Genomic DNA, 24,105 nt, shown 5'->3' on the forward strand with positions numbered 1-24,105 from the left:
TGATGCTTGAAGGGGTGGCTAAGAGCAGTTACAACACCACTCATTGACATTGGTGTTTTTCTGTCTCATTCTTTGCACTCCAGTACCACTCTACTATTGGAGATCTATAAGCAGAAATAAGTTTAAGTCAAACTATAAGTTGACTACTTACTACACTAGTAACCATTGCAACAAAACATCTTTATAATTAAAGGTTACCAGTAACCTTTTGACAACTGGGTGACCATGTTATTTCATGTATAAGAAAATCCAACTAAAAAGTTATTTTCTGCAAAATGCTTTAAAAACTTTTATCTTTGGGTTAGCTGTTTATAGTCAGCATCAGATAGAAGCAGGTCAGGAGAGACACACCTGACTGTATAGGCTTGCACAACATACCTTATTCTGAAAAATTTTTTTAAAATCACATTAGACTATGTTAATTCCTTAGAAGGTTGCCTTAGTGAAGGGTCAATGTAGTTTGGAAAATAACTGTACAGGTACTTAGTGTCATTTATAATGTCATCCTTGTTCTTCCTCCTTCATAGGTGGGGCTTGGGCCCTCTGTTTTTCATTGTACCTTAAAATTCACTGCGCCCCAGCTTGTCACCTGTTGGGGAGGAAAACGACATCTTTAGGCTTCTAAACGAGTTCAGTATAAGAACAAAGAGCTCACTCTTGTTTCTCTTATCTCATTTCTGACTTGGAGCAGTTTTCCGTTTGTCTTGGGGGAGAGATGGTGGCTCCCTGATGCTGAATTTCTTTTACGTTGTTGTTTAATATTTATGTGCTTGGGATCATAAACATACAATTGTTCCTAATAACTGACGTGCTAAGTTTATAAAGTATAAGAGAAAATATATCCTACAAAATAGTCTGCTAGTTGTGGAAGATTCTTTTTTTTTTTTTTTTTTTTTTTTTTGGGCAGTTTCACTCTGGTGTAATTTCTGTAATTCTCCTGCCAGAAATCTGTGTTGGGGAGGAAAATCACCAGTATTTCATAGAATATTGAAAACGTTGATACAAAAAGGTTGATGGAAATGGGATCTTTATGAGCAGAGGGAAGAGGCCAGAAGATGTTCAATATGCAGGAAAAGGAAATACAGAGCCTGTACTATTGACTGTAGAATGTTCTTGCTGTTTGGAAAGCACTAGTGACTCTTGAGTTAACCTACCTGAAACACATGCACAGATAGCACCAAACAGGCCAGGGAAGATCCAGGAAAAACTGAGGTTATGTGACCCAGGCTCTTGAGTTTACTCCTCGACCAGGCAGAAAACACAGTATTGGGTCTTTTCTTTTCTTTTTTAAATGGACTGTTGATGAAAATACCTAGATAGCACCTGGCACAAAGAAGAGTCTAATAACACCGAACTGGATTAGACTCTGCTTGGAATGAAGACCCGAGAATTGTCATCAAATAGGACTTTCCTCCTGTTCCTAAGCGAGAGAGAGAGGGGCAAACATGAAGCCAGGGTTGTTTTCCACACACTGTGCTTAAAAATTCCTTTAGTGCAGCAAAGGCTGAGTTCTTACACAGTTAGGTGTCATCGCCTGCTGCTTGCCTGCACTGGGGGTGGACAGTGACTAGGGAGAGGCAGAGATGTTTGTGAGCATCAGCAGCAAGTGTCCTAGCTTTTGTGACAATACCTAGTGGTAGAACATGAGAACGAGGAGTGTGGATTGGCTGTTCCACTTCAGTGACAGCATGGAGAGTGAGCATCAATGCCTGCACCCCCAGATGCCTTCATGTTTTTCTGCTTTTTTAATTGGTAAGAAAATTAACTTCCAATCAAGAGGGAGCAAATGTTTTTCCTAATTTTTTTTTAAGTAAAAGGTTTGACGTGGAAATATTAGTCTTTCCGATCTCCCACCTGGTAGCACCCCTGGTCACTGATGTATTTGACAAGATTTGAGACATGAATATATTACAGTACAGCTGGTGAAAGATTCATTCCCTTATTTTTTGAATTAGGAGCTCATGGTTAAAACTTTGTATTGGGAGGGATATCTCCAGGATCCCTTTCAGTTCCCAAGCCCTAGAGCTGTGATTTCTGGATAAGCATAACTTGGGATCAGTATGTAGGGTATTATATTTCCCAGAATAACCAGAGGTTCCATCTGCTGAGAAAGGTGAGTGAAGAGGTAATCTAACTAAACAAGGTCCCAGAGCCAGTGTCTCTGCACGCCATTCCTGTCATCTTGTTAGTGAGCTTTTGACTGACAGAGAGAGAGAGAAGAGAAAGAGACTGGAAACCTGGATATCAAAAATGACACAACTAAGCAAAAAATAAATAAATAAACATGATGTTTCCTTTTAGGATGATGAAATTAACCAGCAGAGCCAGCTGGCTGAAAAGCTGAAGCAACAGATGTTGGATCAGGATGAGGTAAAGAATGCGATAAATTCCTTTTTACAAAGTTTTTTTATTACTCTTTGTTGTTAAGGTTTGTTCTAGAAATTTGATTTGCAAAGAATTTTTTCAAAATCACTGAATGCCGTAGAAATTTCTTGGTAGAATTTCCTTTTAATGCCTGTTAAAAGGTAGTTTGGGCTGAACTTTGAAAATAAATATCCTACTTCCTAGAGCTCTGAGGTTCTGAGAGTAAGTAGCTGTTTGCTGTACTTGATCCTGGGAAGGCAGAGGCCTTTGTCATGGTGGCTGGGCAAGGATGATTTTCCCGCCTTGTACCCAGCACTACAGTGCCTTCCTAGTTTAGGCTGTTCACCATCAGCTGGATCATATTTTGATATAGACCATGTTCTCCTGCATGCCATAGGGAAAAATAAAATGATAACAAAAACTGAAAGTAGAAGATTGAAGAGAAGAAAGCAAAGAGAAAAGGGCCCCAGTGCTGTGTTGGGATATATTTGATACACTAAAAAGGAGTCAAACTGTTCTCTGTCTCCTCCTGATGGCATTCAGTTCTTTAGTAAATGTCTTTATTGTACTGTTTTGCCAAGTATTTTACAAACAGGAACCTAAGCAAAGGACAGCCAGCTGACCCATCAAGTGTAGATGATTAGTAATTCTCTTGCTGAGATCATCTACGTATTTTTCTCTTTTGTGCTTTACAGTGCTTTTTGCTTCATTGCTAAAGTGCTGCAGATTGGATCACATGATGCAGTGACAGCAGGTGGCTTGGGTTGACATCCCTAGTCCCAGACCTCCACAGATATAACTGTCTCTGTAACCATCTTCTTCTTTGTTCCCCTTTATCTCTCCAGTGTAACAATTATGGCTGCTGCCAAAATACTTCCCTTGGTAGGGGTACAGTCTGTGCCTTTGTAATCAAATGAACCATAGTTAATTGATTTCTATCTTCAATGTAGTTGAGGTCTTCCATTTGCTTAGTGTTTCCTGCCCTCCATTGCCATTCTGTTCCTTTGCGTTGCCAGCATTGGTATAGCTTCCTGGGATAAATTTCCTTTTCTTGCAGTTCAAACTCTAACATTTTTTTCATTGTAGGAAAATTAGAAAATAACAATAGGAACAAAGTTAATAAAAGCAACTACAAGCCCAGGCTCTCACTTTTAGCCAATGTTAATATTTGGGGGATATCCTTCTATGCACTCATGATATACATTAAGAAAAAAGTGACAGACTGCTCTTTTAATATGGTTTTGGTTGACTTTGAAATCAACCTGTTTACACAATGCAAAATCTTGACTATGTTTCTAAAAGCTATATAAGTATCATAACAGTGTGTAGTATTTTTTGATGTGTAGTTCACCTATGCCTTAAATATATACATCTTTAAACTAAAAAAAAAGGAAACAGATTTTAAAAAATAACATTAAAAAATTTAGCATCTATAACATACAGACGCTAACCTCCTGTCATCCTGAGCTTTACCAGCTGGTTTTCTTGTATCTGGTTTTAAAATTTCTTCATGTTGGGCAAAATGCAGGTCATAAACATTTGAACAGTAGAGCCATAGGTTCCATGTTGTTTCATTTCCCCAGCTTTTAGCTTCCACAAGAAGAGACTATGAGAAGATACAGGAGGAGCTGACACGTCTCCAGATTGAAAACGAGGCAGCCAAAGATGAGGTGAAAGAAGTTCTCCAGGCCCTGGAGGAGCTGGCTGTCAATTATGATCAGAAATCGCAGGAAGTGGAGGACAAGACCAGGGCCAATGAGCAGCTGACAGATGAGCTGGCCCAGAAAACGGTTGGAGCATTTGTGTCTAGGGGGTGGGACTTCCTTGGCTGCCTTTCCTGCACTTATGCTGATGTTGACAGACTGTATAGAAAGGCATTGGCTGAATGCTTATTTGATGTTAGACTTAGATGCGTTCTGTGAAGCCCCTCCAACAACTGAAATAGTTTATGGAACTGACTTGTCCACTCACCTTAGGATGCTTATCACAGCTGTTTTATTTCCAGAGAATTTATAACATCATCAGGGCTGCCTTGTAGAAATAGTCAAATAAGTGCAGACTTGAAAGCCAGAAAAATCCTGGTTAAAATTTTGACTCTATAAAAGAAAAAAAAATTGATTTCAGGACTCTTAGGCCTTGGTCAAGACATTTAAACTTGAGTATTCATGTCTTTATCTATAAAAATGGCAATAACTTGCTCCTTGCCTAGTATGAGGATCAATGACAGTTTATGTAAAGCACTCAGCATGGACTCAAGCTTAAAGTGCTGCTATTAGTGGGCAAGAGTGGGAGCCCTGCAGGAAATATGGACTTCATTCTTCTTGAATGAAATCCCTTCCCTGTCCTCAGCTTCTTGTCCTGGCTGTTATCTTCAGGAGCCCAGGACTCATCCGTCTCTGTTTGTTTGTTGGCCTGTTTTAAGCTAGCATTTCAGGCTGCACATTGCCTTATTTTCGGATTTTCCCAGTGAAAGCCACCGCGGCTTTTGCACAGTGAGTTAGAGGCAGGCAGCAGGGCCAGGGAGCATCTGGTGAGATGGCCGGTGTCTTTTTCTGATTGGAAAATGAGTGGTGGGGAAGCTGAGTAGCTGTAACCTGCTGCCCTTGGTACCTCTGCCCAATGCCTGGTGTCATGGGATTGTGGCCAATCTGCTTTGTGGCAAACATCCAGTCCTAGGCAAGGAGAGCAGATGGTGAGGAAGGTGCTGATCTGTCAGCTTAGAGCAGCTAGGAAATGCTACTCCCTCCATATATTCAGCTGCATGGAGAAAGACCTTCCTAATAGCTTCCTAAGATGGGGACCGCCGCTGCTTCTGTGGATTTTAAAAACAAGAATAAATAAGTAGCTAGCAATGCCAAAGAATATGAAACAATGCTTCCAGAAGTCACTTAGGAAAGGGGGAGACTTAGATTTTTCTCTACTTACTGTTTTCTCCAGGATTCTTTTAACTAGTCTTTGGTATTATTTTCTTCTTAAAACAATGAAACATTTTCTATAATACAGTTCTTATTTTCTGTCAAACAAAAGTATTATTAGACTGGTTTTGAGTCCTATTTTTAGTCAGATCATTAAAAATGCTCTAGTGAAATAGCTTTGCATGGGAGAATTGTATAAATTTTTCTGAATTAATCTCCATAGCTCTAAGGATTACTTCTTTGTTGACTGAGTTAATACCAAGACACCAAAAGATGACTATTCTATTGATGTGAGAGTTGGTTAAGAATACATACCTTTTGTTAACATACATAATGGATGGAAAAGAGATCGGCTCATTGAAGTTTGGCAAGAAAGTAGAACTTTTGCTATGTATGAAGTCATCTATTGCTAAACTTAACTAATTTCAATGAATAGTGAAGATTAAAAGACTTTTCATAGTTGTTCTCTAAACTCATTAATGTTCCTGTGGGCCATCATCCCAGACCCATCTATTACTATGATGTATGTAGGAATTGGGAAGTAGCCCTGGGAGAAGGTTTGCTTGAGAGGGGAGGTGGGAGGCATGTGGGTATGGTTAGATCCTGAACTAAAATAAGGTGGACTGAAATAGAACATCTGGTGGGTAAGAAATGTGAGTAAATGTTATAAACCTAAGGACTCCTTTTGTGGCTTTATTTTTAATAACTTATTTCACTGACCTGAAAATTGTCAACTGATATGTAGACATATAGCTTGTTGAGATGAAGTCCCTCTTTTTAATCAAAGAATGCAGTGCCATACTACAGTTTGCCTTACATGTACTCTTTTGTTGAAACCACAAGAAATGAAGAAGAACGCTATCTTACATGAGTCTGTTAAACTTTGTACTGGTGCGTGTATGAAATGGATGGGTGGCATTTTTAATTTGTGGTTGGAATTTGTCTTTCAGACCACATTGACAACCACACAGAGAGAACTGAACCAGCTCCAAGAGCTTAGCAACCACCAGAAGAAGAGGGCAACCGAGATCCTGAACTTGCTGTTGAAAGATCTGGGGGAGATAGGTGGAATTATTGGCACCAATGATGTGAAGACCGTAAGCCAGTCCTTTTTTTCTTTTTAATCCTACATCCCTGCTCTCATCATGGTGTGATTCTGAGTTGGCATGTTCTGCATGTATTCTTTTCAGCATCCATTGGTCAGCAGTGTGCTGTGCAGCTTCTCTGGCCTGGGAAATATTTGAATAAATAAAAAAAGAACTGATTAAATGACTGAGTGATTGTTGGGGTAAGGAGGAGAAAAAAATTGCCTTTCAAATCTAGGGAATGTCTTTGATTCTTGGTTGGCTTTAGATAAATTGGTTTATTCCTCAGAGTTATTTGCCAATGTTGCAGAAATTTGGAATTGGATAGCTTAAGCAGTAGTTCTAGTATCAAAATTATTTCCTCTTTTCCATAACAAACAATGCAGTGGTAACTCTCCAAACAGTCAGTGTACTTTTAGCTATTGGCTAAAAGTAATAGGATTCTAACAGTGGTTTGAGATATCAAGCCACAGTTAATTATCTGAAATGTGACAAGTCAGGAGTCTTGTGTGATCTGCATCACCTGGGACTGCAGACTCTGAGGCCCTCCCTCAGCCCTCTGATCACAATCACGTCAGCAAAGATTCCCCAGCTGATTCTCATGCGTGTTAAAGTTCTAAAAGCAAATTTGGTTCAGTGAAGTGGATAAGGCACAGACCCAGCCTTTCTTTCCATTTCCTTTATGCTGTCCTCAGCCTGTTTCCATTATATATCCTTACAATTTTGCCTCATGGTAATAAGACAGCTACTGTACCACCAATGATCACATCCTCATTCAGTCCCACCCAAAACAGGGTGGGCTGAAAAGTGTGGCTATTAACCAGAAAGGAAATACATCACAGAAGTCCCTGTGTACATACTCTTATACCTGATTGGGCAGAATTGGGTCACATGACCACCCTAAACTGCAAGGGAAGCTGGGAAAGCAAAAGAGAATAGGGTTACTACAATTAGCTTATATGAATCACAATTAATCCCCTGGGGTTTTACACATTGGAAGTAAGGAGGAAGGGAGAGTGAGGGTGATACAAGTTGTCTAGAAGTTGGGAATAGAAGGAAAGAGAGAATAAAATGTTATCATCTGAGAATGGTTGACAGTTTGCCCTGATGTAGCAACCATTGTTGTTATTAGCTAGAGAAATAGGATAGAGCTATTTTAAAAACTAGCTTTATTGAGGTATAAACAACACATATTAAGCTTCACATATTTAAAGTGTACAGTTTGACAATGTGTGTAGTGGTCAGCCTCCAAAGTGTGTGGGCTGCTTTTGGTCTCTCTTCTGTTTCATTGAGCAAATCTTTATGCTAACACCACAATGTTTTGATTACTACAGCTTCATAACAATATAGTACACTGTACAGAGTAGTAACTGATAAATCTGTGTTGATTCTATTGAGTTGGGGAATGGTGTTACCTTGCTTAACTTCTACCTTACAAATCCTGAAAATTGAATTTTTTAAAATTTAGCCACTTTGAATTCTACATCAATCTGCTTAGTGGGAACACTCAGGCTGTGAGTTGGAATTGTTAAATGCTGGAAAAGGCTCCCAAGTTTAGGCTTTCATTTCTAGACTTTCTGGGACACAGAATGCCACCCTGTGTCACAGGTCTAAGCTGAGTGTATAAGACCTCTCGTAAACTTAATCATTCTTTCATGGAACTGAATATTTCATGAATCTTTGTGAATGAATCTGTCTAGCACAGAATTCTTAGGTACGACAGAGTTAATCCTATTAAGTTCCAGTTTGGTGATTTTATATTTGAGGATTTAATTTTTAGAACCATATGTTGGTGTTGAACAATAAAATTCTGACATTGGGTTGATTAAACGGCCCTCACAATGTGAAGGTGGAGTTGATTTATGGGAAGTTGGCGCCTGCTGCTGATAACGATAAGGGAAGGTATTTTTATGCTAAGTTCTAAAATAGAGCTGATGAAAATGCTAATGAAATCAAAGAGTGTCTGGGTGCTTTGGCATTAAAGGGAGTCCTTACCTTTGGGAATGTGAGGTATGATTGAGATTATTTTTAAATACTCAGTTGCATGTTTTTGAGATTATTTTTGGATTCTAGACCTTGAATGTCCTAGTTAGTTTCATTGATAACTCTCACTTATAGACAATACTATTCTTAATCATTCTGTTTTTTTCCTTATAATCATAATTTAATCATTAGGGCAATGAGAGTTAACGAAGAAGCCCTAATACTTTCTATGCCTCTCTGGCTTCATTTTCCTAACTTAAAAAATGACAGATGAGCTCAGACAATCTCCTTTGTCAGCTCAGAGGTTACATGATTTCTGTTTGTTAGGTTTACCATTATAGTTACACAGATAGGGTAGTTATTTTGACATAGGAAAATGAACAGATCAATGAAATCTGTTTCAGTGATCTTGTATTTTATTTCTGAAATGCTATTCCGTTCTTACAAGGTCTCCTGGTAGGGATCTAGGGTAGAGGAATAGATGGAGTCTCCCTCAGTCCACAGTTCCGGAATATGACAGACCTGAACAGCCAAGGGAACTGAAAAACCCAAACTTCTGAGCTCAGTCATGTCTGGAATGTTTCCGGCAACCAGGCAACATTTTGTTTAGTCAACAGAACAAGACGAGCCCAGTGTGAACTTTACTTAGGCATTAGGGAGCCCCTCTTCCTTTCATGTACCTATGTCACTGGGCGTGCCTTAAAACAAAGATGTTCAGAAGTCTGGCCCTATACTGAACAGAGAGGTGAGCTACTATGTGCAATTATTACGTTTCGAGCTCTGTGGAACTCTGGGAAGGAGGGGAAGGAAAAGAGAATGATAGAGCGTCAGCAAGATCATAAAACATCACATCTGTGAAGGCAGAAGATACAAGGATTTGTACTGACAGCTGGGGAAACATGGAGGGTGGGAGGGAAAGAGAAAGGGAGAGCAATGGAAGGCGTTTAAGGGACCAAAGTAAAGTGCAGTCACAGCAGGGACACATTGAGGAACCCCTTTGAACATCGACTTAAATCTTCATAACAAAAGACAGGACTGTAAAATAGGTGGGGGGGTACTTGTGGGAGGGGAGAGGGTGAAGGAAGGAGAGTGAGGGTATATGGTTGATGGACTTCACATATTTATATGAAAAAGAACAATGAACTCTCTTGCAATTGCTTTAAGTGGGGCAGGAGGGTATCAAGGGGGAGAGACAGTGGGGGGTGACCTTACCAATGTACAGTATAAGCCCATTTGAAATTGTCACAAAGAATCCTCCCTGTACAATGAATATATCCTAACAAAACATTTTAAAAAGTAATAAAGTTGAGGTAGAGTATATGAAATGCCTAATTTTTTTTTTTTGACGGAACTGGGATTTGAACTCAGGGTTTCGTGCTTGCTGGCATGCACTCTTACCGCTTGAGCCACTCCACTAGTGTAATTTTGTTTTGACCTACACTGACTTCTTTTCATCTTGTTCTGACTTCCAAGCCTTAGAATGTGAACACTCATCTCACTTAGCTTTTACATGCCCTAGAAATAGCAGTAGTTCCTCACCTTGCACAGTTACCCTGTGCTTGAGCGATTGCAGTGGTGCTGGTGAGGTGACTCTTCCTGTTAGGCAGGTGGAAGGGGCAGGTGGATCTTCCCGTATGATTTCACTCTAGAGCGGTCTTTTCTGCTGGATCGTCACTGGTCCTGGATTACACGGTCTAGGACTGCTGTGGGCATTGCCGATCCCTGGGAGAGTTAGAAACATTTTACCTGGAAATTGGCCATTCTTTTTGAAATAGCAGTGTACTGGAGTTACTGGAAACTCTTGAACATGAACCTATTAAATATAAAAACTCTTTAAGGAACCTCACAGTTTAAAAACATTTGTTTGTGGTATTATTTTTCCTAGCAGGCATGGATTCAAAATCCCCTTTTAGACCTCCTAGGACAAGAGTAGGCTTTAGAAGTTCTGGTCTTGTTTGGGGGAAAAAAATCCAGCTCTCATTTTGCAGGAAACCCATCATTTTACACACACACACACACACACACACACACACACACACACACATACACACACACACACACACGTATATTTATTCTTTCACAGCCTACCTGGGATCCGGGCACAGAAAACACAGCATCCCACCTTGATAGACCTGGAGGAGAAAAGAGGTTTGTTCTCTTCCCCTGTGCCTGACCTGTTGGCTGCTATAGGCTGTGAATTCCATATGGAAGTGATGACTAATCTTTGCCTTCTCTTTGTCCCCTTTCTCTTTTCCTTTCACCCTTCTTTCCTTTCTCTCTCCTCACGCTGGCCTTATACTTGAGATCCTTCTGTCTTACGCTTCCAAGTGATGGAGTTGTAGATGAGCGCCACCATGCGTCAGCTGATGGTTATTTTTTATTTTTATTTGTGGTACTTGGGTTTGAACTTAGGGCCTCAGGTTTGTTAGTCAAGTGCTCTGCTGCTTCAGCTATGCCCCAGCCCTTTTTTGATTGAGCTATTTTCTGGATAGGGTCTCGTGTTTTTGCCCAGGTCATGCCTTAAACTACAATCCTCCTACCTACAGCTTTCTGAATAACTGGGACTGCAGATGCATACCACCATACCTGGCTTATTTGTTGAAACTGGAGTCTTGATGACTTTTTGCCAGGGCTGGCCAGAACCTCCATCCTCCTGATCTCCACCTCCCCAGTAGCTGGGATTGCAGGCATGAATCACTATGCCAAGTTCTTTATCTTTTTACAGAAGCTGGGTGATATGTGACATACACCTGATTGGACTTAGGAAGGTGTTTTTCACCCTTGTCCCATGCTGAGTCCATTGGCAGAACAAAACTGAACTTTAGTGCTGCAAGCTTTTCTCACTCAGTATTTCCATGCTATTGAAATAAAAGGAATGCAATGAGGATTGGTGTTGGAAGGCAAATCTTTGTCAAAAATACAACCAGCTTGGCAAGAGTCTTCATGAGGATAGTGACACTTGTAGATTTTCTTAGTGTTAACTTAGACTCTTCATTGTTTTGATTGATGTTGGAGCCATTATTAATAAGCTCTGATGTTGAATTCTTATGAGAGGATTGATGTCATGTTACATGTACTTTAGCACTGTCCAATTTCTTTTCCCCAACTCTCAAATGTTTACTGAAAAAGTAGTTATATGTTGAGTTAACAACAGCAGTAATGACACAAGTGGGCAGTGAGAGTGTACTGTAGAACTTCAAAAGCCATATATGAGTCATTGTCTTGAAAGGGTGGAAGCAGGGGTTCACTGGCTGGATTCTGGATGGTGCTCTTTGTCCTCTCCTAAGGTGCTAGGCTGCCCTCTGGCGGCTAAACAAAGCATGCGCACAGCCACTAGCTCTTTGGTCAATTGTCCCGAGCATATTTGCATCTCAGCAGATGGCTTTCTATCCCAAATATCTCACACCATTTTTGTTTCCTGTGGAGCTCTGAAACATAGAAACCACATATAGATCATGCAGGAATGCTGACTGTTAGACTCTTCTCTTCAAAATGTAAATTTAGATTGTTCTCAGGTGATCTTAAATAATGAGCAAGATTATCATCTGTTTGGAAGGGCAGGCATGAAAAGGCAAGGAAATATAGATTAGTACAATGAAAAGTCTGCGCATTGCCTTACATCCAGAGGAGACTTTGGAATGAATAGTACATTCCTATGCTAAGATTTTCTGAGGACTGTACAGAAAGTCCTTTTTATTTCAGTCATTGCATATAGAGGCACTCAAGGCATTAGGCCACTTCTCTACCTGAATAAGCAGACTATGGAGATCATAATGGAAATGTTGATTTGAGTTTTTAGAGGCACTAAGCGTCACCTTAATCCCTGTCATACTGGGTTTCATTATCATAGAGATGCAAAGTATAAGACATCAAACATCTTTGAAGTTACCTCCTTTTAAAAGTCTTCAGTATTTTTCTTATGCTGTCATATCTCTTATCTTAAAAATCAATTATAATGAAAACCCTGGTTAATTGGGGATTAGTAGAGGTTTTCAATGGGAAGTTTCACCTCAGGTTTCAGAGAACTTTGGGTTAAATGAATGTAGACAACTTCTCAGAGATTGTTTTCAGCTTGCACTATGAGTAGAGATGCTCAGCCAGAAATCTAGGGACATCTGAAGGATCCAGAGGTTTCAGGGGATCTGTGAACCTCTAGAAATTGTGGGTGGCATTTGAGTGTGTCCCCTCCTGTGCTCAGTTGGCAGATGTGAATGGAGTCATTGAAGAGGAGTTCACCATGGCCCGCTTGTACATCAGCAAGATGAAGTCGGAGGTCAAGTCTTTGGTGAACCGCAGCAAACAGCTTGAGAGCGCTCAGATGGATTCCAACAGGAAGATGAATGCCAGCGAGCGGGAGCTGGCGGCGTGCCAGCTGCTCATCTCGCAGGTGGGCCATCCTTCTCTCCTTACTCGCACCATGTCCTCTTGACCTGTGCCCTTCCTGGTGCTGACAATGACCCGTAGGGGTAGGTGATGCACTTTGATTTATCTAAGCATGACCTCCACAGGCAATGAGAGCCCAGGTTTATTCTTTTTTTGTTTTATTTTGAGACAAGGTCTCGCTGTGTAGTCCGGGCTGTCCTAGAACTCATGATCCTCCTGCCTCAGCTTCCTGAGTGTTGGGATTACAGCGATGTATCACCATACCTGACTCCCCAGGTTTATCTTAAGGTTAGATTATGTTGTATGAGTTACATAAATTTCCTTGAATCCCTTCTCTTTTTAAAGGATATATCTATATATCCCTATCTGCTTATGGATGCATAGATAGAATATATGATGTATGATCAGGATTGGGTAGAATCTCTAAAATTCCTATCAGCTAAGGCAGAATTGCTTCATCTTTTAATCTGTACTCCAGGTATTAATGAAGGAGAATAGTAGAGGGGGTGCATTCAAGTATGGTATATTTGATACATTGTAAGAACTTTTGTAAATGTCACAATGTACCCCCACCTAGCACAACAACAACAAAAAGATAGGAAAGTAGAAAAGGTGGCAGCTACTATTGTTATTCATAGTATTTGTGGCAACATTTTGAGTGTTTGTTATGTGTCGTGCTAAGTACTTTACATGTGTTTTCTTACTTGATCCTTAAAATATCCTGGTAGGCGGGTTTTATTGTTCGTCATTTTCAGATAAGGGTACGGAGACAGACCAATATTTGAATAGCGGTAAGAGCTGGGCCTCAGATCAAAGTGTGTGCAAACCCAAAGCCTGTGTCTTCAAAGGCTTTGAGCCCAAGGGTATATTGCATTTGCTCAGCAAGCCGCTCTTCCTCCATTAGAACGGCATCTTTGTTTCAGTAAGGTTGTTTCAGAGGACAACACCCCAATTTCATGGCCTGCCACTGATATCTAAGTTGGTGTTTGGGTTCGAGGATTTTGTGAGTGGTCTAGTTGTGCTCTGCTTATTGCCTTACCTCAGGCTTGAAAACAAAGCCATGGGGGCAGGGGTGGGGGGAAACAGATACCACCATGAATTGTGCATCAAACAATTCCAAGAGGCAGACAGAAGCACACTTCATTCTGGTTTGCCTTTAAGCATGATAGTATGTAATCATAAAAAAATCTCCAACCTAATCATCTAAAATGGATCCATAGGTTCCATTTTATATCTAATGTAATAAGCAAAAATGTATATTAAAATGTATTGAAAAGACTATTGAATGCTTGTATGTGACCATGAATGATGTGATATATTCATACATTGTTGATGAAAGTATAATTTGGTCAGTCCCTTTGGAAAGCTCCTTGAAAACACAAAACCATAAAAATGTAAGCATATTTTGGTCAGATAGTTTCACTTATTCTATTTACTTACAGTATTTTTCATTGGCAATGAAAATGAAAAATTTTCATTTCATATGGTATTATCATTTCTTGATTAAAAATACTAAAAGCTTATGTACAAGCTGTTTAATATTATTTTATATTAAAATGAAACAAATTACCCAAGTCTCTATTGATAGACATATGACTGTATAACACTGCTCTTATTTTAAAAATCCATAAAACTTAGCCATTTGGAAAGTATAATTACATAAAGTTAAGGGAAAATGAAAATGCTGAGTTATACGAATGAGATGTTTGCAACTTTGTAAAATACACATTCCTACCCGTTAGATCAGGGGGCGATAGTTGGTAAGTTAGAGTGGTTTTTGGATGAAATTTATACCACTTTTTCTGGATTTAATTTGTATCTTTATAACTTATAATTTTATAATTAAGTATCATTTATAAAAAGACACTTATAATTTATAAAAATTTTGAAGAAAGATGGTAACATTAGGGAACAAACCTGGTTTCTAGGTCAACTCTGAAATGACGGCCTGAGCATTGAGTAATCCTGCCACTAACATTTGGGGACTGAATCAAGGCACTAGTAGAGGCCCTGTGGCCTGCAGCTCAGTCTTCTCTTTCCAGCTGGGCACACCAGCTTCATGCCTAAGTCCCTTCTGCACCTCTGTGAACTGACGTGATCATTGCAACCGGGTCAACTAAACTCTGTGTGAATGCATAAGGAAGACATAGTACAGCTCTAGGGGCAGCCCGAGAACCGTTGGATAAGGGATAAAGGAGTTTCTCAGTCCCCAGTGCCCAGAGTGTGGTCTAAGAGTGGACATAGGTTCAGGCGTGTACATCCACTTGGCCTGTGAACTCTTTGCTCAGTAGAGTGGGCATGGCCAGAGGAGGGCCCAAGTGGGACTCTGTAAAGTGTGAGGCCCAGATCTCAGACTGACATTGACTTTGGCATATGAGATCAGAGTTAGAAATATTAGGATGTTTTAGGAAGTTGGAAAGCTCTTTCTACATTACCAACAAGTGCAGTTTCCATTAGGTTCTATTTGTGGTCTGTTACAATTTATATGAAACCAAAGATTGAATCATTATTTCCTGGGGTTCAAAGTTAATAGAAACCTTGACTCTTTATTTTCTGATGTGTTCTAAAACATCTAAAAGAATATTTCCAGCTGAAATACTGTCTTCTTTGTTTATGAATATCCTCTTCCCCAAAAACTACTTTATAGAATAGCTGCTCCAGTGGAGTTGCAATGTCAGAAAAGTTACGTCTTTAGTGCACATTCTTCAGGGCCTTCTTGCTTAAGTGTGACCACCTCAGATTAAGGGTGAGGGTTCTGCATATTTCCATCTGCCTAGAAAGTTCAGCTAGTGAGCTGCCATTCACTTACTCATTGATTCATTTCACTAATATTAAGTATCTACTGTATACCTCATGGAGCTAATGAGTAAAAAATATGGATGAATCACTCAGAAGCCAAATGCTGTAAGAAAATGTTGGGGCCTGAGTGATAAGGAGCTAGTGAGTCAGGATGTGTGTGTGGGGGTGGTATGTACTCCCCAGAGAGAAGAAAAGATAAAATGCAGTCCCCAAGAACAGGTGTCAGTGTGTTTGAGGGACAGAAAAGGAAAAGATGTAATATTTGAAGATGGAACCCAGAGGCGCATGTTCAAAGAATGAGGCCTTCAGGCCTGGACATTTCCCAGTCCCTTTGTCCCCAGCAACCATTTTTTCTTTTTATGGCAATGCTAGAGATTGAACTCAGGGCTTTGCACCTGCTAGACAGGCACTTGACCACCGGGCCATACTCCCAGCCTTCTAGCACATTTTTCTATGAGGAAAGAAACCATTGTGAGCTTTGATGTCCACATCAGGTGGATGACAAGAGAGGGACACGGCCTTGAGCAGTCTGTGAAGAATGAAGCAGAGAAGTGCATGAAAGAATCACAGGACTGTCTTGGTTCTTGATTCAGAATCCCAGGCAAAGGGTGGAAAATGTACCAGTTGGTGTTGCTACTCAGAAAAAGGTGTCCTCTGTTGTATTTTCCCATTGGTCAGTCCCAGGCAAGCCTGGATGACCACTTTCCAGTCATTCATTCTTCCTTCTGATCTATTTTTTTCAAAGCATGAAGCCAAGATCAAATCTCTGACAGACTACATGCAAAATATGGAGCAGAAGAGGAGGCAGCTGGAAGAGTCCCAGGACTCACTCAGTGAAGAGCTGGCCAAGCTCCGAGCCCAGGGTAAATACTGACTTCTTTGTAGGTGTCAGATGCTTGGCCTAAGTCAGATAGTCTCTAGTTGGCTTGAGACTTGATGTTTAGTTTTGCTCAATTAAATCATTTCTAGATCTACAGAGAACAGCAATATAACTGAAAGAAAAAAAGAAAAAATGAAGAAAGCTGAGAAACTGCCTTGCCTGTCTTTCCATCTTCCCTCTGTCCATCACTGCCTGGGTCAGAATCCTCCCCCTCCAATCCCACTGGCCTCCAGTCATTCACCAAGACCTGTCCCTTTGACCTGCCCAATGCCTGTTTGGTTCTGCCCATTTCTGTCTCTACTGACCCTGTGCAGGGAAATAAGGTTTGCAGTTACGTCCTTCTACCGAGGGCCCACCTTGGCCTGCCATGGTCCAGCACTGTGCTGCATGCCCAGGGATGATTTTAAAATTCAAATTCTATCTTGTGCCAGACCCCATGCATTTCACCATTCTGTGGAGTTCTGTTGCTTGTAAAAACTGAACTTCTACATGACCAACCTGGCAAACCCTGCCTTAGAACAAGCTTCTCCCCTTGATAGTGGTGTCTGACACATAGGAAGCATTTAATAAGTGTGAATAAATAGAAGCAGAAACTCAAGTGGTAACTGGGAATGCAGAAACTAGAACAGGATTAAAGTATGCATTGTGCAGTTGTGAGATCAAACATACATATTGCAGGAGGAAATGAAAAATGTTAGCCTTTCTAGGAAGCAATTTGAATAATTCTAACATTTCTTCACACCACTTGATCCCCAAATCTCAAATATTCCTTGCAGAATTTTAAATCAAAAGGAAAAGGAAATAAAGAAAGCCACCTAAGTGCCTACCAGTTAAATAAACTTTACTAGGACATTTTTTTTTCACAGTGGAGATGAAATGCATGAAGCTGTGCAGTAATGATTACTGTGCAATGTTAGGTTAACAGTCACAGCACAAAACTGTATCCTTCTTGTGGTTATAGCTACTCAAATTAAATGGATCCTTCTGTTCCTAGAAAATAATATTTAAAATAAAGATGGTTTTGATAGGGTAGTAACATGAGGGATGATATCACTTGCTCAGTAAGTACATTTTGTTTCAGATGCAAATTTTAAATTTTAAAAAGAGAACATACCCACCTTGCTATACCTTTGTAACATTTTCTTTGTGTGGTAAGGAATGAATGTCAGGAATAGAATGCACACCAAAAACTGGACACGAAATAGAATTTTCCCCTCCCTTACATGGTTCCTGCAGTGATGCCACTGACTAGAAATAAACAGAGGTGAGAAGACCTGAAATAAAATGGAACAGACTAGAGAGAAATAAGACTAAATGTCACTGTCCTGACATTCAGGCTACCCTGTACCCATTGCCCAGGGAGCTCTGTGGTCAAGAATATGCTGACAGGACTGCCACACAACAGCCCTGCCCCCATGGGTCTCCTGCTGAATCTTGGAAGTGTTACTACTTATTTCTGTTTCCCTTGTTCTTATCCTTAGATTGTTTTACTGCTCCACATTCTTAGGAAATAAACAGCTTACCCATGGGAAGTAAGTTAGCTCTTTCTGGAATTTTACCAGTGGCATGCGTCCAAATGCCACTTCACAGTCACAGGGTGCTTTACAAGCTGCAAAGTTCATTCATGTCCATGACCTCAGGGGTTGCTCACAGAGGCTGGGTGGCAAACAAGTCTTCCAAGGGATAAGAAGATTAGAGCCAGGATGCAGTTGGGGGGGCGCTGCTTCCAGTAGCACCTTTCCCCTGCAGTTGCTGCTTTCTCCAGGACTCTGGTCCAGACGATTTAAGTAAGGATGCAGGAGAGGTAGGCCTTAGCTTTGCCAGAGTGCTTTGTCAGCAGCCCCTTCTTTTACACCATGGTTTTTAATGGTAACAGCAGCTGATGTTTCACTCTGCTGCCATTTTTCTTATCTTTTGTTTTTTAAGTTTTGCTTTTGGGTATGAGTCCTGTCAGTTAAACCTAAAATCATTTTTAATTCAAAACAGAAAAAATGCATGAAGTCAGTTTCCAGGATAAGGAAAAGGAACATCTGACGCGGCTGCAGGATGCTGAGGAAATGAAGGTGTGTAATAAAGATGTGCACGCATTTGATGACTTTGGACCGGATTTTCTTATTCTAGAAAAATCTACCCTTTTCACACCTGTGCATGGCAGTGTATGAGGGAGACAGAAGGGACCATGACTGGGCATTCAGACTAGTTCTCAAAATGTGCCTGGCACAGCCATGAGATGATGATGGAACTGTCCAGGAACTGAGATGTCACAGAGGATGTCTGTGTTGCATTGACACTTTTGTCTTCCTTGTTCCTTATGAAGAGGGGATAGGCTGGCACCCCAGTCACTGCATGGGCCACGTGGTCAAGGTTAAATTAACTTCTGAAGAAATGTTCACCCCTCCTTGGAAGAAAACTTCTTTCTCTAACATTTGTAAAGAAACACTACAAATCTGAGTTTCCATCTTAACACACAGATCTTTATTGGTCACATTTTTTAAAATCAGAAATGGAAAATGCAGGAGACCAGGAAACAAGGCTTTTAGGTGAATAAAATGATGTGTGAGAAGATGAGGAATTTTGGTTAGTGTTAGACAAACTACTTATGCTCCTTGGGCAAAACCTCCCGGCTAAAGCACTGTTCACATGAGACTGCACTAGCCAGCAGAGCACAGTCCTGCCTCACCTGCCGTGATGTCTCCTCTCAGTGCTTTGGTGAGAAGTATCCTCTGAACATCATCACACATCTCCAGTGGCCTGGGCTGGGGGTGGGGGGCTGGTACCTCAGTTGGAAAGGTGAGGTAGTGAAGCTCACACAAGTTACATGGCTTGCGTGTGGCTACTTGGGTAGTAAGCGGTCTGCCTTTTGTTTGACCAAACTAGAAAAGCCATGTAGCTTGGGCAAGTAGTAGAAGGTCAAGAGCAAACTTCCTATTAAATCAATGGATTAATTTGTTCCTAGGGCCCTACTCAGTTTTAATACAGATTTGTGGACTTTGTTGTCCCAATAAAGCAAGCCTGGGTACTGGGGGCACAAGAGCCAGAAACACCCTTAATTTTGGGATCTGACATCCGAGGGAGGTAGGCATTAATCCAGGGCTTGTCACTGAGTTGGCTGAGTGTCAACAAGTGGATGACACATTTCTCCTGGCCTGGTTTGCAGAAGGCATTGGAGCAGCAGATGGAGACCCACCGGGAAGCTCACCAGAAGCAGCTGTCCAGACTTCGAGATGAAATTGAGGAGAAGCAGAAAATCATTGATGAGATTCGGGAGTGAGTTGCCAGGGGCTTGTGAGGAGTGGTGGTAGGCATGGCTCAGTCCTCTTGGGCTGGTCTGAAAGGACATGGCTTTTAGCCAAGGGTCCTTCTCTGGTAGCCCCATAGGCTCTATCCTCTGCCCTGGTGAGTCCAAAGGCTGGATGTGCTGCTTCCGAGATCTGTTCTACCATCTGGAGCCCAGCCTCCTGAAGTTCTGATGTGGCAGGTGGCAGGCGGGCACAACTGCTCCTCCTTGTCACTCCACTGTCACCACCACCCCTGCAACCTAGGGCAGGATCACTTTGCTGGTGACTCAGCTGGGCAGACACATACCCCAGGAGATGAGGAGACTGTCTATATTAAAGGACAAAAAAAGACCCAGACCCTGACCTCTGTCAGTTCTGATAGGTTAGTAAACACTCCAGAGAAGATGATTGTCACCTATCTCCTCCTCAGCCCAATACATACTGCTCACTGTGTGACTACAGCCACCTGGGCACACAATGGGTACTTCATAGGGACCCACACACCATCATGTGTCTGAGCTTGTGGAGGTGCTGGGAAACCTGTGACACTGTCGTCAGGGTGACATCATGGCAATTTAACTCAGAGCTTCTGGGGAGCCCCTGCTCCACAGCACCCTCTCCCTCCTCTGCCTGACCATCCCCTCATTGGCAACACAAGTGTCTCAGCCAAAGGTGCTTTCTGGGCTCTCTTGGAAGTTCTGAACATTTTTTGTACAGTGGATTCCCTTGGCACTCTCTGATCCCCTTTTCAGAATAATATTTTAAAAGCTCAAAAAAAAAAAAAAAGAGGGGCCGCACAGGATTACGGAGGAAACAATTATATTAAAATACAGTTGCATCCATTGCTCTCAGCCCCTCCCCCCCAAAAAAGAATAAAGGTTCCCACCCCTCCCACTTCCATGTGGGATGAAGAAACGGATTTCTAATGGAAGCAAGGTTGAGTTATCTACTTAAGGTCATATTGCTAAACAGGAATCAGACTGGAGTTAAGTTTAATTCTCCAGACTACTGATCCAAATCTCTTTTCAAAGTAAATGAATACATTTGCATTTTAAAGAGGAGAATGGTGTTGTGGGATGAGCTCTGTGCACAGTCCACCTAAGAAAAGCACCTGGTATCCTCTCTTCCCCTCTCCTTCCTGGCTTCTGATTAATTATTCATTATTCATTATTCAGCTGTAATAGTGGGGAAGAGGAGGGAGGAAGGTGAGCCAGTGTGTGTGTGTGTGTGTGTGTGTGTGTGTAAACTTCCTGGGCTCGTACCTATTGGACTCTGGCCTTTCCTTCATGTAGTAGAGAAGCTGTTCCCTTGCAGTCCCTTGGGTATGGACCTGCAAAAGGCTTTATGAGTACTGGGCTGATGTCAATGTTGACCAAATGCCTCCAACCAGATGGCGAGTTTCTATTTGCAGCAAAAGCCCAGACTCTCTACTCTTTGTAATTCCTTTCTCGGAACACCTCATCCAGGGTACCACAGAGTGGGAACTGCCCCTGTGTCAGGCAGGTCTTTGGACTTGGGAGATGGCCTCAGACCATTTAACCAGGGTGGGGGAGAGTGGCCAAATAAGGTTACCTGAGTGAGTGCCTGCCCTTGGTGTGGCTACAGAAGCAGAGTTAATTGAAGGGAGCTCTTTCTCTTTTTTAACACATTCTTTTCCCCCTGAAGCTCTTGCACACAAGCAAACCATCTATACATCCTCAAAGCCTTTGTTTTATGCCTCTTTCATGCTCCCCAGAAATTAGTTTTCACTTGGGCAGGGAAGAAGCTGTGAGGTTGTTCACTGATCCCTCAAAATCCTCCAGAATTGCTGCCTTTATTGCACACCGCTAATGAGGTTGGAAGAGAACCACAATTTTAGGCGGATGACTCAGAATTTCAGGCTGATTTGGAATATATTGCTTTTTTCCTCTCAATTTCAGTTTGAATCAGAAACTGCAACTGGAACAGGAGAAGCTGAGTTCTGATTATAACAAGCTGAAAATAGAGGACCAAGAGAGAGAAATGAAACTGGAAAAGCTCCTGTGAGTGTACTTTAAATACTTCCTGATTTCTCTCCTCCCTGGGAGCTCTTCAAAACCCTGCTTTTGTGATTTAGAGACCCAGATAGCCTGGCTAATTTCAAAACAGAGTAAAACTATTTTGTGCTTGTTGGTTTGCTTTGTTGATTTATCCATAGGTGCAAATAGTGTCAACCTAATTCTGATTCCACTGTGGTGGCTTATGATACACTTTGTTTTTCAGATTGCTCAATGATAAAAGGGAACAAGCCAGAGAGGATCTCAAGGGGCTAGAGGAGACAGTGGTGAGTGGAGAAACATTTCCCAACTCATTTTGCTCTTAAAGACCTGATTAGTTGGTGAGCTGTTGAATTGTTCAGATAAAAATTTTATCCATGTGCACCTTTTTTTTTTTTCCTAGCAGTTACAGTGATTAAACTCAGGGCCTTGGACTTGCTAGGCAGATGCTATACCACTTGAACCACTATCCCCACTACCCCACACTCCTGTCCTTTTCTGCTTTTTAGTTTAGTTTAGTTTTTTTTTTTTGAGATAGGATCTCAAGCTAACTGCCCAGGTGGCTTTGGACTGTTATCCTTCTACCTTCACCTTCTGAGTTACTGGGATTACAGTTGTGAACCACCATATCCAGCCTTTGAGTACACCTTTCTTGTGTATCATTTTAGACATAAAAAATTCTGTGGAAAGTGGTATTTGTAAAATTACTCTTGATCGAATCAGTCAATCAAACAATCCATTAGTTCTAGATTGAACTGACTTGCAAATCAGAGCTGCAATTTTATAGCCTCTGCACATTGTGGCTTACTTCTACTTGATTTTCAACAGACTTTTATAGAGCTCTTACTAATATCAATAAAGAATGTGGATGGCATCGTAGCCCTTGGGAAGCTTATCTTCAGCTGAGAGACACAGTAAGCAATAAGGAGGCAAACTGTGCACAGCAGCCTCTCTCCACAGGTGCACTTTCCACAGTGTCAGTTACTCCAGGTCAACACGGTCCAGTAATAAAACAGCAGTGTGATGAGGAATTAAGATATTTGGAGAGAGAGACCACATTCACGTAACTTTTATTACAGACTATTTTTATCATTTTATTATTAGTTATTGGTAACTTCCTACTGTGTCTAATTAAACTTTATCTTAGGTATGTATGTATACCTAAGATATACCTAAAACATAGTATATATGGAGTTTGGTACTGTTTGTGGTTTCAGTCATTCAGTGGGGATCTTGGAATGTTTCCTCTATAGACAAGTGGGAGCTGCTGAACTCTAGTACAGAGGGCAGGGGTTCAAGGAGGCCTGTGAAGAGGTGACACTTGAGCAGGGACTTGTAGCAGATGAAAAAGTGAGCCATGAGGATGTCAGTGGGAGAGTAGTCCAGGCAGAAGTAATGGCTGTGTCAAGGCCCTGGGGTGGGCCCCCATGTCTGGCATCCTGGGGTCAGTGTGGAGGTCAGTGTGGCTGCAGTTGAATGAAGGAAAGATAGAAAATGGGCACAGAGAGGAAAAAGCCAGAGTTGGTGTAGGCCAGGGAAGGGCCTGAAAACCCACATGGTTTTGGACAGAGAGAGTTGTGGCAGATCCACCTTGCCTTTGGAAGGGTTCAGTATTTGAAGGCTCCCTTAGTTTGCTGTGTCTTATGTCTGGATCCGTTGGCTTCATTTTTTCTGGCAGGTTTCATTTCAGCTGCTCTGCAGGATGGCTACCTGACTCTCGGGGCATAAGAGAGCCCTTTGCCATAACCACACAGCAGTGGTTTAATACACACCGTTCTCACATCATTGCCATTTGGTGAAAACACATTCAGATTTGCCCCTGCAGCAACAGCAGAGACGCATTCTGAACCACTCAGGTGTCATGTGAGTTTTTGTGGGACAGAGTCTGTCCCTGACAATCTGGGCACCCAAGCTGTGGACAGATGGCTGTTCCCATCCTGCCCCGAGGCTGTGTGCTGGCTTCTGGGCCAGAATTTGTTGCTCCTTAGAGCCAGGGAGAGGAAAGAGGCCACAACCACCAGGATGGAGGTCAGATGCCAGGCTGTTGGGAAGATGGCCTTTCAAGAGCGAAGTCTTCTGAGAGGCCCTGTAACAAAGCCAGGAAATTTCTTCATCTGCATCTGGTTTACCAGACAAGTGACACCCGTAATTGCAGCTAATTATAGAAATCCAGGAAAATATATTGAACGTTAAATTTTTACTGTATTCCCCCAGCCAGGGATGAGTGATATATCAGGGTGTTTTCTTCCTGCACCTCCACAAGTCCTTGTTCACTCCCTTGTCTGCCTCTCAGATGTGCCCTCTTACCGCTCCTCTGTCTCCCTCACACCCACAGCTGGCTCACGCACTTGTACGCACACATCATCACACATGCCACATACACGTCCACACAGCGCATGCTCT

General features: G+C 41.6%; 1 protein-coding gene across 1 annotated transcript in view; it reads left to right on the forward strand.

Moving 5' to 3' along the window:
- The window catches only part of Kif5c (kinesin family member 5C), a 148,415-nt gene that overhangs the window by 99,597 nt on the left and 24,713 nt on the right, over positions 1 to 24,105 (forward strand). Inside the window, exons 13-21 of the mRNA XM_074070719.1 lie at positions 2,302 to 2,370; positions 3,948 to 4,154; positions 6,230 to 6,376; positions 12,546 to 12,734; positions 16,275 to 16,392; positions 18,396 to 18,472; positions 19,567 to 19,676; positions 21,607 to 21,708; positions 21,929 to 21,989. Coding sequence (XP_073926820.1) covers positions 2,302 to 2,370; positions 3,948 to 4,154; positions 6,230 to 6,376; positions 12,546 to 12,734; positions 16,275 to 16,392; positions 18,396 to 18,472; positions 19,567 to 19,676; positions 21,607 to 21,708; positions 21,929 to 21,989 — 1,080 coding nt within the window. The remainder of the gene's footprint in view (positions 1 to 2,301; positions 2,371 to 3,947; positions 4,155 to 6,229; positions 6,377 to 12,545; positions 12,735 to 16,274; positions 16,393 to 18,395; positions 18,473 to 19,566; positions 19,677 to 21,606; positions 21,709 to 21,928; positions 21,990 to 24,105) is intronic.

The sequence above is a fragment of the Castor canadensis genome, chromosome 4 (genome assembly GCF_047511655.1).
Source record: "Castor canadensis chromosome 4, mCasCan1.hap1v2, whole genome shotgun sequence".
Lineage (NCBI taxonomy): Eukaryota > Metazoa > Chordata > Mammalia > Rodentia > Castoridae > Castor > Castor canadensis.